Source organism: Bactrocera dorsalis, chromosome 1 (assembly GCF_023373825.1).
Source record: "Bactrocera dorsalis isolate Fly_Bdor chromosome 1, ASM2337382v1, whole genome shotgun sequence".
Taxonomy (NCBI): Eukaryota; Metazoa; Arthropoda; class Insecta; order Diptera; family Tephritidae; genus Bactrocera; species Bactrocera dorsalis.
In genome coordinates, this window is record NC_064303.1 from 29439851 (window position 1) to 29455220 (window position 15370).

A 15370-nucleotide genomic window follows, 5' to 3' on the forward strand; every position below is an offset into this window, starting at 1 on the left:
GGAAATATCGCTAATATCGCAAAATATACAGTAGTTGATAGATAGATGAGGTTATCCGTAGCTCATAAGATGGTAGAGCTTTATTGACGAATGATGCTATGTGCCAATTGACAGGAGCACCATTGGCCGAAGGTTATGAGAAAGTATATATTCCGAAATCATTTCTTTTGTAATCCTACATAATGCAATTACTTCCATATTATCTTGGTGTTACAAACTTCGTAGCAAACTTGATATACACTGTTCAGGGTATGAAAAGACTATACACAAAGTGTTTTCTTTTAACATAAATATCTCTCATCTCCACAATTTCGTTCTGTTAAAATAAACCATGTTTATATTACAACTAAATTTTTATGTATTTATGAAAAACTATTATCCTTTTTATTAATAAAATCACATTTACAAATAGCTGGGATTGCGATCCATCATTTTTTCGACGGTGGCATGTGGTTGGTTTTGGAACTCAAAGTGATCGGGATGACCTAGTATGTCGGAGAAGTCAATCATTTCATCTCTAGCTAATATGATATCACGCATCATGTGGCTAAAAGATATAAAATATATTAAGAAAAGTAATTAAGAAAAGTAAAATGTATTAACACGAGAAGGTTAATGAACAGGTTTTAAATGTTGCTCTAAGTTCAAATATTCATAATAAAATACAGTTTTTTATTATTAACTTCTGTACAACGAAGTCTCACTTATTTTCCAGTAAGTTTTGCTCTTCTTATAAAGAATTCCTTCATAATAAATTTTGCTATCCTACGAATTTTTACAATTCCTATAATTCGAATGTTCATACGTTTTCAATGTTTCGTATTTTATTGTCAATAAAAAGAATGAATCAAAAGAATTGGGAAATCAAAAAAAAAAAACAAAAAACCACGGAACTTCAAGAGCATAAAATATTTGAATTTAGAATCTTTACTTTTTCTTTTGAATCTTTACTTGAAATGGCTTTGAAGCCGATAAGCGTTCAGTTCTCAAACTCTAAACTTTATTTAATGTTAATAACTGCACCGCGCATTCTAGGAACGTCAAAGATATTTTCCTTCTAGCACGGTCTACTGAGCAAATGGACTAACGTATTATCCTTAACCTGAAAGACATAGTGAATAGCTCCTATCTAACAAAGTATCTTAGGATTCGCTATATAGAATTTCGACTGTATTATACACCACATGTTACTTTCTAAATGAGTTTGAACGTTTTCGCATAAACCCACTCGTACTCACCTCGAATTTAGAAATGGTAGGCGTCCAACTTTATTAGCAGCATATAATTCCATACCCATTTTGAGTGGCACTCCTTCTCCTTCCCTATTGCGGACAACTTGCATTACCCAGTCTTGTTCAGCATCTTCCACGGGCAACTTCAATTTCGTTTGCATTAAGGCATTTTTGTGAACCGGTGTTGCCCATTCTGAAGATGCGCTCAAAATTTGTTGTGCTGGTTCCTATATAGATTGAAGACGTAATATGATGTTAAAAATAATTAATTAAGTTTTTATATCAATGAAATATTTACCATTATGTTATTTGCTAGAATTACTTTTTGGCGAAGTGAATGACAATACAAATTGTGTGTGAAGAATAATTAAGCTGCCACCTTTTCTGGTTGTCAATTTAGATATCAACTAAGTGCGATGCCAGATGAATTATAAACTTTAGCGAATTAAATCTTTATGCTGTGGTTACACCATTCTTTTTTGTTGACCCGACTGTCGTCTATTAAAAGTAATTGTTGTTGTTATTGTTCCAGTAATTTTTGTAAGTTGTAGGAGTTAACAAAACAGCAGAATTGTATTAAGCGTGAGGGTAATGGAATGGCATAATATGTGGTCGTTGCTGCTGAGGGACTCCTTGCGACATTAGGGTTGCTGCAGTGAGGTATAGCTTAGCAACGCCATAGGAATTTGTGTGGGGGCAGACTCCTACAACAAAGACAACGAACAACAACAATTTACTTCGGGTGAGCAAGAACAAGGAACATGTCAGAAAATGTTACTAATCGGAGCATGAACTGTAGTTGACGGATGTAATGTTCCGACTTACCTCTTTTGGTCTCACACACGGAACAGACTGTGTGAGATACCAGGATTTACCTTATGGTTCTTACACGAGTGTTGGAGCGGAGGATGAAAGTTGGGGAGTGATGCTTATCATGTTCCTTGAAGTACTTTTCTGGCTACTCGACTGGACTGGAATACGCCTCGTTGTGTTCCTATTGAACAGTATCCAGTCAAAATACTTACAATTTCAAGATTAACTTGGCTAAGAACAAGTAGTATAGGGGATTTCTCACCAGGGCCAGAAGGATCCCGAAACCGCAAAAGTTTTGGTTGTTGACTAGCTTACAGGAGACTCGCTGTTGTTGTTGAAACGGTTATCTAGTCCTCGTTAGGGTGGTAAGGTTCAGATAACTTGTCATCGAGATCATCCAACGGTAGGCGCAGAAAACGTGCTGCTTCGACGGGGTCGGACCATAAGAAGAGGGGTGTCAGATGTGTAGGGTTAGCTGGACATGCAAAGAGGTGGTTAGAGTCATGAGGGGACTAATTGCATGCTGGACATATGTTTGCTATGTCGAGGTCGATTCTGGATAAGTAGGAGTTTAAGTTCACTCTCAAATCTTGCGGCAACTCGAGCTCTTCCTCTGCAATTGGTGGTGGTTTGAATCCGCCATTCACTGAGAGGGAGTCGGTGAAGGTGTTTATGGCTCCACTGTGTATGGTTTATGGCTCCACAGTGTATATCCGAAGTTAGTTGAGTCCGAAATCTGGTCTTGTGTCGACGACGTAGTTGAAAATGGACCTCTTCATGCTCCTAGGAGCAAATCGCTGCAGGGATAATTTCTACAAAAACACCCCAGCAGCAATGAAACTGCTTGGATAAAAATTCATTATGCTTCTGGGAGCATACAAGCTTCACTGTATAGATGTTCGATAGGAGACATCAAGAGGTATTCCATTATAGTCGGAAGTGCTGGTTTGGTTGAAGCTTCTTCGTCTGCGTTTCACTCACAATGGAAAAATTTTCGAATGGTTTCCGCCTATCTAAGGACGCTAAAAATGCCTAACGTTATGCGAATTCAATATATCCTTGCAATATCCTCTTAACGTATCCGAACAATCTCACAACTGACAGAAGCTCAATACGTCGAGTTCTGGCAAACAGATACCCTCTTGTACGCAGCCTCCGCATTCAGTTGAGTATTAAGAGACATATAGTAAATTTTATATTGTATCGGTAATACTTGCAGAAGTCCAGACGTTGAACACAATTTTCAACGGTTTTCAAGCATAAATCTGCCGACACTGTTGGAATTTCACTTTCGATATTCATACGAAGTTCATCAATCGTCGGTGGCTTGTTGGCATAGACGATAGATTTGACGTAGGCCCACAGGAAATAGTCTAAGGGTGCGCACAGAGTGGGCGCTTAAAGCCGAGCCGAGTAGAAATTCGCGTGTTGCGTAAATGGAACAATGCGCTCGGCTCGGCTTCAAGCGTTCACTCTGCAGGCACCCTAACAGCGTCAAATCACACTACCGAGCGACCAATTGACGGGGCTTTTCGTGAGGTAACGTGTTCACCAAACTTGGTTTTCAATAAATCGATTGTGTCATTTGCTATGTGGCTTGTGGCGCCGTTGAAACCACATATTGTCCAAATCCATATCATCCAATTCGGGTCAAAAATATTCGGTTATCATTAAGTGGTAACGAATCCCATTCACAGTAACGTGCCGGTCTTGATCATTACGGAAGAAGTACGGCCCAATGACGCCACCGGTCAATAGAGCGCACCAAACCGTAATTTTTTCGGGTTGTAATGGTGACTCATGGAGTACGTGTGGATTGCTTCCTGACCAATAACTCATATTATTGACGAAGCCATTTCGATGAAATCCCGGTTAATTTTCAAGTTGTTGCTCAGCCAAATTCACGAACATACGCCGAGTCTGGTGGTCAAGCGACTTCAGTTCTTGCGTCAATTTGATTTTGTAAGGGAGTAGGCCAAGATCTTTTCGCAAAATTCGCCACAGCGATGTCACAGAGATGCCCAACGATTGAGACTGATTTGGGTCTCCCTAAATTAATGCGCTGGGGTCATCAATATTCTCGATACTACGGACACTTCTTTGTAATACTGGCACGGGAACATTTTGTACTGTGCCTGTGGATTGAATGTTTTCCACTAGACGCTCAGTTGTTGATCTGATAGGAAGATTATGACGACCATAAATTGGACGTGGCGCTCTTAAAGTTGAGGCCACTGACTCCGAAGGTACATTTTAATAACTATGACTACCATGAAAAAAGGGCAAATGTTACTGAAGAGAAATGTGAAAAGCGCGGGAAAAAATGAGGCGTCGTGAGCTGTGCCTATCGGTCTACTTTTGTAGCGTCCCTATTGAAAAAGCCGTTATATGTTATATAAAGAAAAATTTGGAAATGAAATTTTCGAAACACTCAGAAGAATTGTTGAAAAGTAAAATTCATAGTTTTAAATGATTGGAATTTTCGAAACACACATAAGAACTGTTGAAAAGTTAATTAAACGTTTGGAACGTTTGCAATTTTCGTAACACATATAAGAGTTGTTAATGTGAATTTTTGAAACACTCATAAGAATTGTTGAAAAGTAAAATTAGAGGTTTGGAATTTTCGAAACATTCATAAGAATTGTTCAAATGTAACATCATAGTTTGCAATGATTGGAATTTTGAAAACACGCATAAGAATTATTGTAAAATGAAACGTTTGGAATTCTCGAAACACTTATAGGAATTGATGAAATGTAAAATTGACAGCTTTAAATGATTGGAATTTTTGAGACAGGCATAAGAATTATTGAAAAGTAAAATTAAACGTTTGGAACGCTTGAAATTTTCGAAACACATGAAAGAGTTGTTAAAAGTACAACCATTTTTCAATTTTTAACGGTTTTGCGCTTATGTGGAACGACTGGAATATTCGAAACTCAGGTACAAGAGTCGCTAGACTAATACAGAGCCCCAAATTTAATATGTCCTTAACCTACGGGAAAGCATCAAGGTATTTTTAAGAGATTTGCGTTCGAATTTATTTCTGTGTCTCACCCTGCGCGTATTTGTATGCAATAAATATTTCACGAAATCTTTGTTTTTTGTTTTTTTTCGTGTGGTACTTTATTAGCTTTTTATTCAGTAATTTTCAATTCAAAATTTGTTATACTCTAGAGAATACGCAATGTTACTAATTATGTATATGTTTTTTTGGTTTTGTTTTTTTTTTATTATAGGCATTCTACAACGTTCACGATCCTTCGGCTCGTTTTTGTATTATACTGGTTTTTTGTTTGTGTTTTGCTTCACTGCAACTTCATTGATGCTGCCACTGTCACATGGTCCCAAATTGGTGTGTTTGTGTGTGTGTCTATGGTTACCACCGCTGCTACAGCTGAACGCTCCTGAACTTTTTAAAACTCTTTGCCGCCATTGTTTTTGCATTATTATAATTTTTTAACATTATTATATTATTGAAATGTTAAATTTATAAATTTAGTTTTTTCTTTTCTTTTTAATATTTACTTAATCGTAAATTTTACAAGAATCTTAGTTTTTTCTGTTTTTGTTTTTGCTTTAACTAATTAATATTTTTTCACCTGCTCAGTTGCTACCAGCAATGCATATTTAACAACATACTCTTCATTTAATAAATTTAATTATAATTATCTTAAGAGCTAAACTGCTTAAATTAGAAGTGTATTCTCTTAATATTTCTTTGTTGTTTTTTTTTTATTAATTTATTTTATTTTGCTGCTAATTTCTTCTATGCAAATATTATTTTTTCACTATTTTTATTTTCTGTTTAAGTAACTAGTACACCGCTGTCCATTAATTTTTTTAAATTTATATGAAAAAAAATCAAAAAATATGTAGCTAAAAACAATAAAATTTCAATTTACAATTATAAAAATTGATAAAGCAAAATCAAATTTATTTTTGAGCATGGCAACCACCAATAATAAAAAATCCAATTTTATTTTTTATTTTTTTTGTTTTTGTGTTTTTGTTGGGAGCAACTTTTACCGCTGGCGTCAAGTTGTTATTGCTGTCATGATCCACGCACAAAACTCACCTGCTGATATACGCTACCCTACACACTCTCTCTCTCGCTAACGCTGTGCTCAGCGCTCTCACGCTAACAAGCAAAAATATTATAACAATAAAATGCCAAAAATCATGTGGCCAACATCACAACAGTGCAGCCGTAAATTTGACAGCTTAGACTGCCATACAAACCAAAGACCAACGTCATAACAGTGCAGTCGTAAATTTGACAGCTTAGACTGTCAAACGCAACACTGTCAGCGAACGCCAACTCGGCTTTCGCACTCGTTTGCCGAATATCTCTTTGACGTTGTGTTGTCTTGCGCGAATTTTCAAGCGTTCCTATACCCTGCTTAATAGTGGAAACCCGTTAACCATACCCTATTTGATCGTTTTGGGGAGTTGTGACGTATTTATATGTATGCAATATTTCTAGGTGGTGTCATGTGGTGGTTAAGTTGAATTATGCGAAAATGTTTGTGTTACATGTTGCTTAGACGTTGTGACGATAAACTGACGCCCATGCTGACAGCTGTTAATGCATGCATACTTATATTTTTTTTTATTATTTTATATATTTATTTTTTTATTTCAACAACTGAGTAGTTAAAAATTGTGGAAATGCATTAGAAATTTATAAAACAACAGACACAGTTGTTAAAGCGTATATAAAGCTTGTTAAAATTGCTAATTTTCGCAAAGTCATTATCGTTGTTGCCAACTGCAGAGAATTGTTATAACTTATAATCTTTTATATAATATGATTTGTATACAACATTTAGTTGTTTCTAACATTAAAAATTTAGTATGCATTTACAGTAATGCATATAAATAAGCATACATAGTGCGAGCATGTATGGGTAGATGGTATATGTGTACACTGATTTTGTGTATAACTGTGTATGTGTATGTGTATGTGTGAGTAGCATTGCATACACTCAAATAATTTTTACATACATTTGTGTAAAAAATGGCAGTTTATTCTCCACTCTTATAATTAATACAAACATTTCCAACACTCTATGTTAACGTGGTTATTCTTACAACACAACGTCCAAAGAAATGATGCTAGTCGTAGGCTTGGCATTACTTATCCATATGCGTGTTAAGAATGTGAAATTGAAAGTGCGGAACGTTTGGAATTTTCGAAACATGCTTGAGAAATATAGAAAAGTAAAATTGAAAGTTTGAAACGTTTGGAATTTTCGAAATACGCATAGAAAATATTGAAAAGTAAAATTAAAAGTTTGAAATGTTTGGAATTTTCGGAACACGCACAAGCGTAGTTGATAATACAACGCTATTGCAATTTATAAGTGTTTTACGCTTAAGTGGGACGAGTGGAATATTTGAAACGCAGGCACAAAAGTCAGAAGCCTAAAATAAAATGTGATATTTCATAAGTATGTCTTTAATTTACGGGAAAGCAACAAAGCATTTTTAATGAATTTGCAATGGAATCCGATATAATGTGACTGTTATTGGAACACTTGGAATAAAATTTTTTTATATATTTGTAAATTTCTACAAAAGAAGCATGTTAACAATTTAACCTCACCACTCGTAATTTGCCTGCCGTTTAATTTGCAGTATTTTATTTAGGAACAGTTTGGAATTTTTGAAATATCCTACGTTGCATTCACTTGAAACACAAACAATAAAATTTCTTATGGGAGCATTTAAGAATCTAACACAATTTGAATACTGCATCTTTTAAAACACAAACAACAACTATTATTATGGGATCATTATGAAATTTTTGAAATATCGCACACAATTTGAAGCCTGCGTTCTTTTAAAACACGCGCTAACAACTTCAATATGGAAACAGATTGAAATTTCCTAAGCACCCCACATTCATTTGAAACGCAAACGGAAGAATCTAATAAATCTAATTTCAATTAAGACACAAAAACCAAATTTTAATAACGATACAGTTTGGAATTTTTGAAGCATTCCAATTAGTTTATTGGCAGCATTCATTTTGAACACAGACGAAAATTTAATTTCAAATGGTACACAAAAGGCATATTTTAATAACGGAACAGTTTGGAATTTTCGAAACATTCCATATAGTTTATGAGCCGCATTCATTTGAAACACGGGCTGACAAATTTTTGTACAGAAACAGTTTGGAATTTTCGGAACACTCCACACAATTTGTATGCCGCTTTCATTTGGAACACAAACAACCAAATTTAATAAATTTCACCATTCTTTGCAATTTTCAACGCACTTCTGCTCACTCGCTCGCTATTTCTTATTAGTATTTCTTTAAAAAATAAATATGTAAGTACGACTACTTAATTTTGTTGGTTTTTTATTATTATCATAATTATATTTGTTTAGTTAGTAGCATACGAAAAAACATTTACTAGCAAAAAGTTAACATTGTTTTCAATTATCATCATTAGCAATTTTACGTTCGTTGCAATCCAACACTGCTGCTCTCAACACTCGCACTCTACCAAATAGTGCTAACTCAGCGTTATGATGTTCTATTTTAATTTTTAAATTTGTTTACAACAAATTAAACTCTCACCACATGCTACTTTTGCTGCATTATTATTTATAATGAGTTCATTAATATATAAGTATATATAATTTAATGCTAATTCAAATTAAATTATACACATTAATTGTTATGTAATTTTCTTACGTGTGTGTGTGTATTGCCATTATTCACGCTGCGTGGCAGTTACGTTAACGTTACAGACAACTCAACGCTTACGCTTACGAAAACAACTTTGACTTCAGCAGCTAACGCTTACTTTCGTTTGCATTGGCATTGTTTTTGCTGTTGCTGTTGCCAGTGATTACGTGGCGTCAGTTTATCGTCACAACGTTAAAATAACAATATTTTTTCTTTAAGATAATTTAAACGTAACGGCTTTTGCGCAAAAAAGCGAAAGTGTTCAAAAGTATCACACACTCACACAATTACATAGTTGAGTTGCGTATGCGTGTTACATGTGTGGAGAGCATGCGTGCGAGAGCGGTACATACATACATACGTACACTCGTATTACATATATATACATACATATACATTTATGTTTGATTAGGCAGTTTAAATTTGCAGTTAATAACGCTGCGCGGCACTTTACGTCATCAATATACATGCACATAGTACCTACGGTGTGTTACAAACGTGTCGAAAACAACCAGCACAGCACAGCACAGCGTGAAAAGCCTGTTGCATACATATACTACATACATACATATGTAGAGTATAGTTACTTAAGTAAATTTTTTGGTTTTTTTTTCTCTCTCTCTAGTATTTTGAATTAATTAGTACTTTCTTTTACTTACTGCTGTCATACAAATCATATACATACATATATATTTATTGTTTATATTTCTTTTTTGCTTGGTTTGTTCTTTGACTATATACGAAATTACACACAGCTTACAATTGTTTATTTGTATTTACTCTTTTATATGCTATTTTATACTCATTTGAATTGCTGATAATGCATTTTTCACATTTTTCATTTATTTTTATTTATTATTAAAAATTTATTTACGCACTTGTATTTGCAATACTTGACTAAGCATGATTTTCAAAATTTGAGTGAGTAAGTGTGTGTGTGTGTGTATTATACTGAGCATGTGTACCGTTATTTTACGCATGAGTGAGTGGTTGAGTCGCATGAACGCAAATGAAAGGAATTTCTATGCCAATATAAAACACTCAAACGGATGAGTGCGGTTGCTGTCTATGCTTAAGTATTGATTGAAAAATAATGGTTGTGAACTTGGCTAAAAGATTGATTGTGGCAAATGTTTGGGTGCAACCGATATTTGAGGGCGCATACAATGAAACAAATTGAAGTTATTATAAGCGTCTAATACCGTTTTATGTTCATTGAAGCAATATCTTACTCAGCTGTTGTAATTTTCTTGAACTCCAAGGTTTATATTGTGCATTTTATTGTATTGTGTTTTTTGCTTTTCCTTCATTTTCTAGCTGGTGGGCATTTACTATTCTAATTAGGTGTATACTTTAGTTTTTAATAATTAAAATTTAGACGCCGTAAAGCTGCTTGGTAACTCGTTCTTCTGGGTGGGTGGAAATTGCATAAGCGCGTAAAATAAATTATTATTAATATATTACAATCGAGTGTCCATACTTTTGCTGGCAGAAAACGTTTAAGGAACTTTATTTTATATTTGTTAAAACAAATGGTTTTCAAATTTACGCTTTTCTAACGTGAAAGAATTATCTTGAAACGTATTGCTGTCTTGGTTAAAGTGAGCACAGAGATTGAAGGCGACAGTCTTGGCTAAAACACTGCGAGAAAGTGTTTAAAAAATGTTTTGAAGTTGAAATAATGCAGGTAAAATGGAAGATTAAAAAAATAAAATATTACATAACAAAAAAAAATAATAATAATAAATAAAATAAATAAATATTATAAAAAAAATTAAATTAAAAAAATTAAAAAATATATATATTAAATTTATAAAAATATTAAGTTTTCGTACAAATATTTTTTAACATAAAATAATTTTTTTTTTGGAAAAATTTAAATTTCACATTTAATGAATATAATTGAAATCAAGTTTGTTTTCATAAAAATAAAATTAATAAAAAAAATATTTTTATGAATGAAAATAAATTTTAAATTGTGTAAAAGAAAATTTTTTGTGATATTTTTAAATTAAAAAATTTACGAAAATCATAATTTTATAAAGAAAATGTTTTGATGAAAAGGAATTAAAGTTAATTTTTTTTTTAATTTTAATATTTTATAACTTTATTTTTTCCAAACAAATTTTAAAAATAACTCAATTTTAAAAATATTTTTTTTTTTCATAAAATTTAATTTTACGTTTTTTCAAAAAATTATTAATTAAAATTAAAAATAAAATTTTTCTTAAAAAAATTAAAAAAAAAATTAAATTTATTTCTTACAAAAAAAATAATAGTTTTTATAATATAATAAATAAATCGTGCTAAATGTGGCCTGAAATAAATATTAAAACATCAGCACTTGCTTTTAACACAAAATTTCAAAATCTTAAAATAAAAAATAATACAGTTTTTTTTGTTCCCAACATTATTATTAGAAATTCAACAAAGTCAACAATAAATTTTCTAACGATTACAGCTAAGTTGTACATATGTATGTGTGTGTCGTAGAGATTCGTTACAGTGTTGTTAAGCGTACAGTGTGTAAAGGCAGAATACTTATTGCATAAAATGCGAACACAGTTTAAGTACAGCTTTATAAAATAAGCTATCGAAAAATAATAACAAGAATATTTTATATTTTTAAGGTAAAATTTTCAACTGTGGGGCGCTTAGAAAAAAATTTACTACAACAAATATTTTGCATTTATTCTCAACTTCGTTATATAACTTTTCTGCAATGTGCTCTTTTATGTTTTATGTTTTTGTGTTTACGTGTTGTGTACTTTACGTATGCTTAATTATTTTTCATGTTCTCTTGTTTCATTTGCTTTATTTTATTTGATTTGTTATTTTTAACTTTGAAAAATTTTCTATTATAAATAATTTGCTTACTTTTCTGCTTCATTCTTTACTGCACACTATCCTCAATTTAATTATAATTCAATTTTAACTATTTGCTAATGTTTTTGCTTACTTAATTTTTTTTTTATAATTTCTCGCTAGTGTAATAAGTGAAGGGGATTATTACTTTTTATGTTAAGTTGTCATTTTTTATTTATTAAATATTTTTTTTTTATTTTATGCTGCCACATTGCTGTATATATAATGTTTGTTATATAATTTGTATTATTTCTCCTTATATATATTATAATTAACTAATTTTTGTTTTTATTTTTATTTTAAATGTCAATTATATGCTCACTATTTATTTTTATTAATTTTTATTTGCATTTCGTCTGTTGTTAGCATTCGGCGTTTGTGTGCTTCATTGCTAGCTGCTTTGTTTATTGTTTTTCTTTTATAATTTATTTTTAATTTGCTAAAATAATGCGTTTTTCTCACAAATTTTATTTAAAATTCTACTTATGTTTTTATAAGCAGCTTATTATTTTTAATACTTTTTGCTTTAATTTATGCTTTAAATTTTGTATTTTTTTATTTTCAATTTTGCTAAACTTTTATACTGCCTGCTTGCTTATTTTTATTTTATTTTATTAATAAATTTAATTTTATATATATATTTGTTTAAAGGGGAGGGCGCTTAAATATTAATAACAAATTTAAACAAAGTTTTCTTTGCATAACTTTTAATTTTTTTTTTAAATATTAATAATAATTTAATTTATTAAAAGTTTAACTTTCGCTGTCTTTAAACAGCGTTTGCAGCGTACGTTCATACATATTTGTGTGTGTTGGTGAGTGTTTGTGTTGTTGGCATGATTTTTTTCTTTTTATGGTTGTGTTGGTTAGCTGTATATACTTTTTGGGGCGTGGTTAGTTTAGTTTAGCAATACATATATCATGGTATATATACATATAGGCATACTGTATGTTTGTAAGACTGTTAGGGCAGGTCAAAATGTGATTTTGTTTAAAAAAAAATAATAATATTAAATGTCAAACAAAATTTGAAAAAATAATACATTAAAATTATTTTGTTTTTAATAGTTTGTTTGACATTTTTATTTTTTCTTTCAAAAAATGTTAAGCGATATTTCTTTTGTAAGTAATTTTCGAAGCGATTACTGTGAAACAAGTATAACTGTAGTCCATTTTTATTTTCTGCTGCGTTTATTATTTCACCTGCTAAGTATTCGCTTTGTTTTTGTTGTTGTTTATATTTGGTTGACATTTTTATTGCATACGTTTCAGACATGTGTATTTATTAAAAAAGAATGGTATGCAATACTTTGTGTGTCAAGCAAAATTTTGAAAAAATAATGTATTAAAATAATTATTTTTTAATTAGTTTACTTGTCATTTTTATTCTGTTTTGTTGACATTTTATTTTTTTTCTGTCACGCGATATTTCTTCTGTAGTAATTTTTGAAGCAATCACTTTAAAACAATTTTTTACTTTAAATGAGTTTGCTTGACATAAAATGGACAAAAAATATCATGCGATTTTTGTTTGTCAATTGCTGGAATTAATTAATTTGTTTGAAATATTTATTGAACATACTCTTTTGTCGCATACGAGCTCGGACAAATGAAGAAAAAATTTAATTTTTGTCCAAAAATTTTCTTTCACATACTTTTTTATATCATGTGATTTAGCTTGTAAACGAGATTTGTTTGTAATTTAATTTTCAATTAAACAATTAGTCGTTCTTTGTAATAATTTAAAATATTTTATTTGCACTCGGCTACTTAACTTTTGCTGCTGCTTTGCATTTTACATATAATACTTACAAATGTTTTTGCTTTTTTTTGTTTTTGTAAATTAAGTATTTTGTTTTTTTTTTGTTCGCAAATCTGCTGCCCAGTGTAAGCATTTTGTGTATTTTTGTCGCTATGTATTTGTTTGTTTTTGTTGCCTTTTTGTATTTTTTCGCTGCGCTGGTTTTCGTTAATTACCTTTTTTAATTAATTTTAATTATAATCATAATAATAATCATAATTGTTTATTAAACTTGCATTCACTAGTCAAAAATATCAACAAATTCTAATAAGTATTTTCAATAATTAAATTCTACTGATTTTCAAAAAACTTGTTTTTGTTTTTGCTTTTCATTTACTTAAGTAAGCGCTAAAGTAAGGAAATAAGTACGAAAGAAGCGTTTGCATTTATTATCAAAATTGTTAGCGCTGTTGCACGCTTTATTTAAAGCAATTATTTCTTTTAACTACATACATACATACCTCTTTGCGGTTTTGCGTACTAAATACCATAAATCGTATTTATTTCATAATTTATTGCGCAAAATAAAATTAATTACAAATAATCATATTTTTTCGGTCGCTGCTGTTGCTTTTTTATTATTTTTTGTAGTTTTGCCTTTTTTACTATTTTTTTTTGTGTCTCCAAAAATAATATATATACGAGTACGTATGTACATATGTATTGAATGATGCCTTGTTACGCTTTGTCTATTAAATTAATTACTTTAATTCTTATTTTTTATGCATTTTCATTTAATTATTTTACTTTTTTGGTTTGCTCTCGCTCTATTTAGCAGTGTTGCCGCAGTGTTTTTTTACTTTTGTTTGCTTCAATTTGTTATGTGTTTGCATGTTTTCGTTCTCGCAAAATAAATATTTAGCAATTTTTTGTTTCAAGTATTTTTTTACTATTTTGCACACATTTTTTTATAGTTTTTTCTTTGTATTATAGCCTTTAATTTTGTTGTTGTTGTTGTTCTCACTGCTTGCATATGCACTATGCAAATAGCGCCTTTTATTTCTGCTTTAGTTTATTTATTTTTTCGGCTTGTTGTTGTTATTCTTTGGTTGTTGCTGTATTTTTCATGCATTCATCTTTCAGCTTTCTCCTAGCTTGCTCTCTCATTCACTCCTTCAAGCACATAGCTACATTGCACTCTCTTTTGCTCACCCAATCTCTCTCTCTCTCTCTATCTACCTTCGCTCCTCTCTATTTATGCTGCTTTATCATTTTTGCCTGTTTTTGCTCTTTCCTGCATGTATCTTGACTTAATTTTGCTACTATTTTGTTGTTGTTTTTCTTTGTTTTTGTTTTTACCTCTGTTATTGTTTTCTTTTAATAACTGTAGTCCATTTTTATTTACTGCTGCGTTTATTATTTCACCTGCTAAGTATTCTCTTTGTTTTTTGTTGTTGTTTATTTTTGGTTTTGTGTGTTTGTTATGGTTTTTTTTTTATTAATTTATTTTCTGTGCTTCGTTCACTTATTGGCTGCGCGCAAGCTCTTAATCAACCATCAATTCGAAGTGGACGGATCCTTTCCTTTCTGTGCGATCGTGTTTGATGTTGCTTGCCCAGGCTTTGCATTCAATGTTGATTAAAACGCCGGCTATAGGAAGAGTGAAGAAAGATAATTTATAGAATATGATTTATATATATCATAAACAGTAAAGTAAAATAAGTAGAAAGTTTCGAAAATTTATAATAACTGATTTCAACAGTTCGAATATTAATTTCACTTCATAAAACTAATATTTGCTTTACGTCGATTTAATAAGGGTTTAACACTTATACGTGCATTTCGAAATACCATTTTATTTTCTTGTATATGGTTCCTAAAGCACTTAATAATAAATATAGAAAAGCGGCGTTATCAGTTTGAATGTCAATAAAAATTTGTAAACGAACATTTTCTCCAACTAACTTGGTTGAAAGAATATTTATAGTTATGCGTGCAGATTTTGTCAATTTT

General features: G+C 31.1%; 2 protein-coding genes across 10 annotated transcripts in view; both read right to left on the reverse strand.

Annotated features, from left to right (window-relative positions):
- Positions 1–334: 334 nt before the first annotated feature.
- On the reverse strand, positions 335–1686 carry LOC125775817 (uncharacterized). The gene is made up of 3 exons (XM_049446683.1): positions 1531–1686; positions 1239–1459; positions 335–547 (listed from the first exon to the last, which is right to left on the reverse strand). Exons 1-3 carry the CDS (start codon positions 1531–1533, stop codon positions 403–405), a joined length of 369 nt encoding a protein of 122 aa, XP_049302640.1. The 5' UTR covers positions 1534–1686; the 3' UTR covers positions 335–402.
- Positions 1687–5258: 3572 nt separating this feature from the next.
- Positions 5259–15370, reverse strand: part of LOC105223294 (sodium/potassium-transporting ATPase subunit beta-2) — a 104504-nt gene continuing 94392 nt past the window's right edge. For all 9 annotated transcript variants that reach the window (XM_049446648.1, XM_049446637.1, XM_049446621.1 and 6 more), the window contains one exon: positions 5259–15007. In XM_049446648.1, coding sequence (XP_049302605.1) covers positions 14904–15007 — 104 coding nt within the window. In that variant the 3' untranslated portion in view covers positions 5259–14903. The remainder of the gene's footprint in view (positions 15008–15370) is intronic.

What these genes read in the sequence shown, in the direction of transcription:
- LOC125775817 (XM_049446683.1), bottom strand. An exon ending in CTACCATTTCTAAATTCGAG is followed by an intron (nt 548 to 1,238) that starts GTGAGTACGAGT and finishes TATATCTTTTAG; the next exon opens with CCACATGATGCGTGATATCA.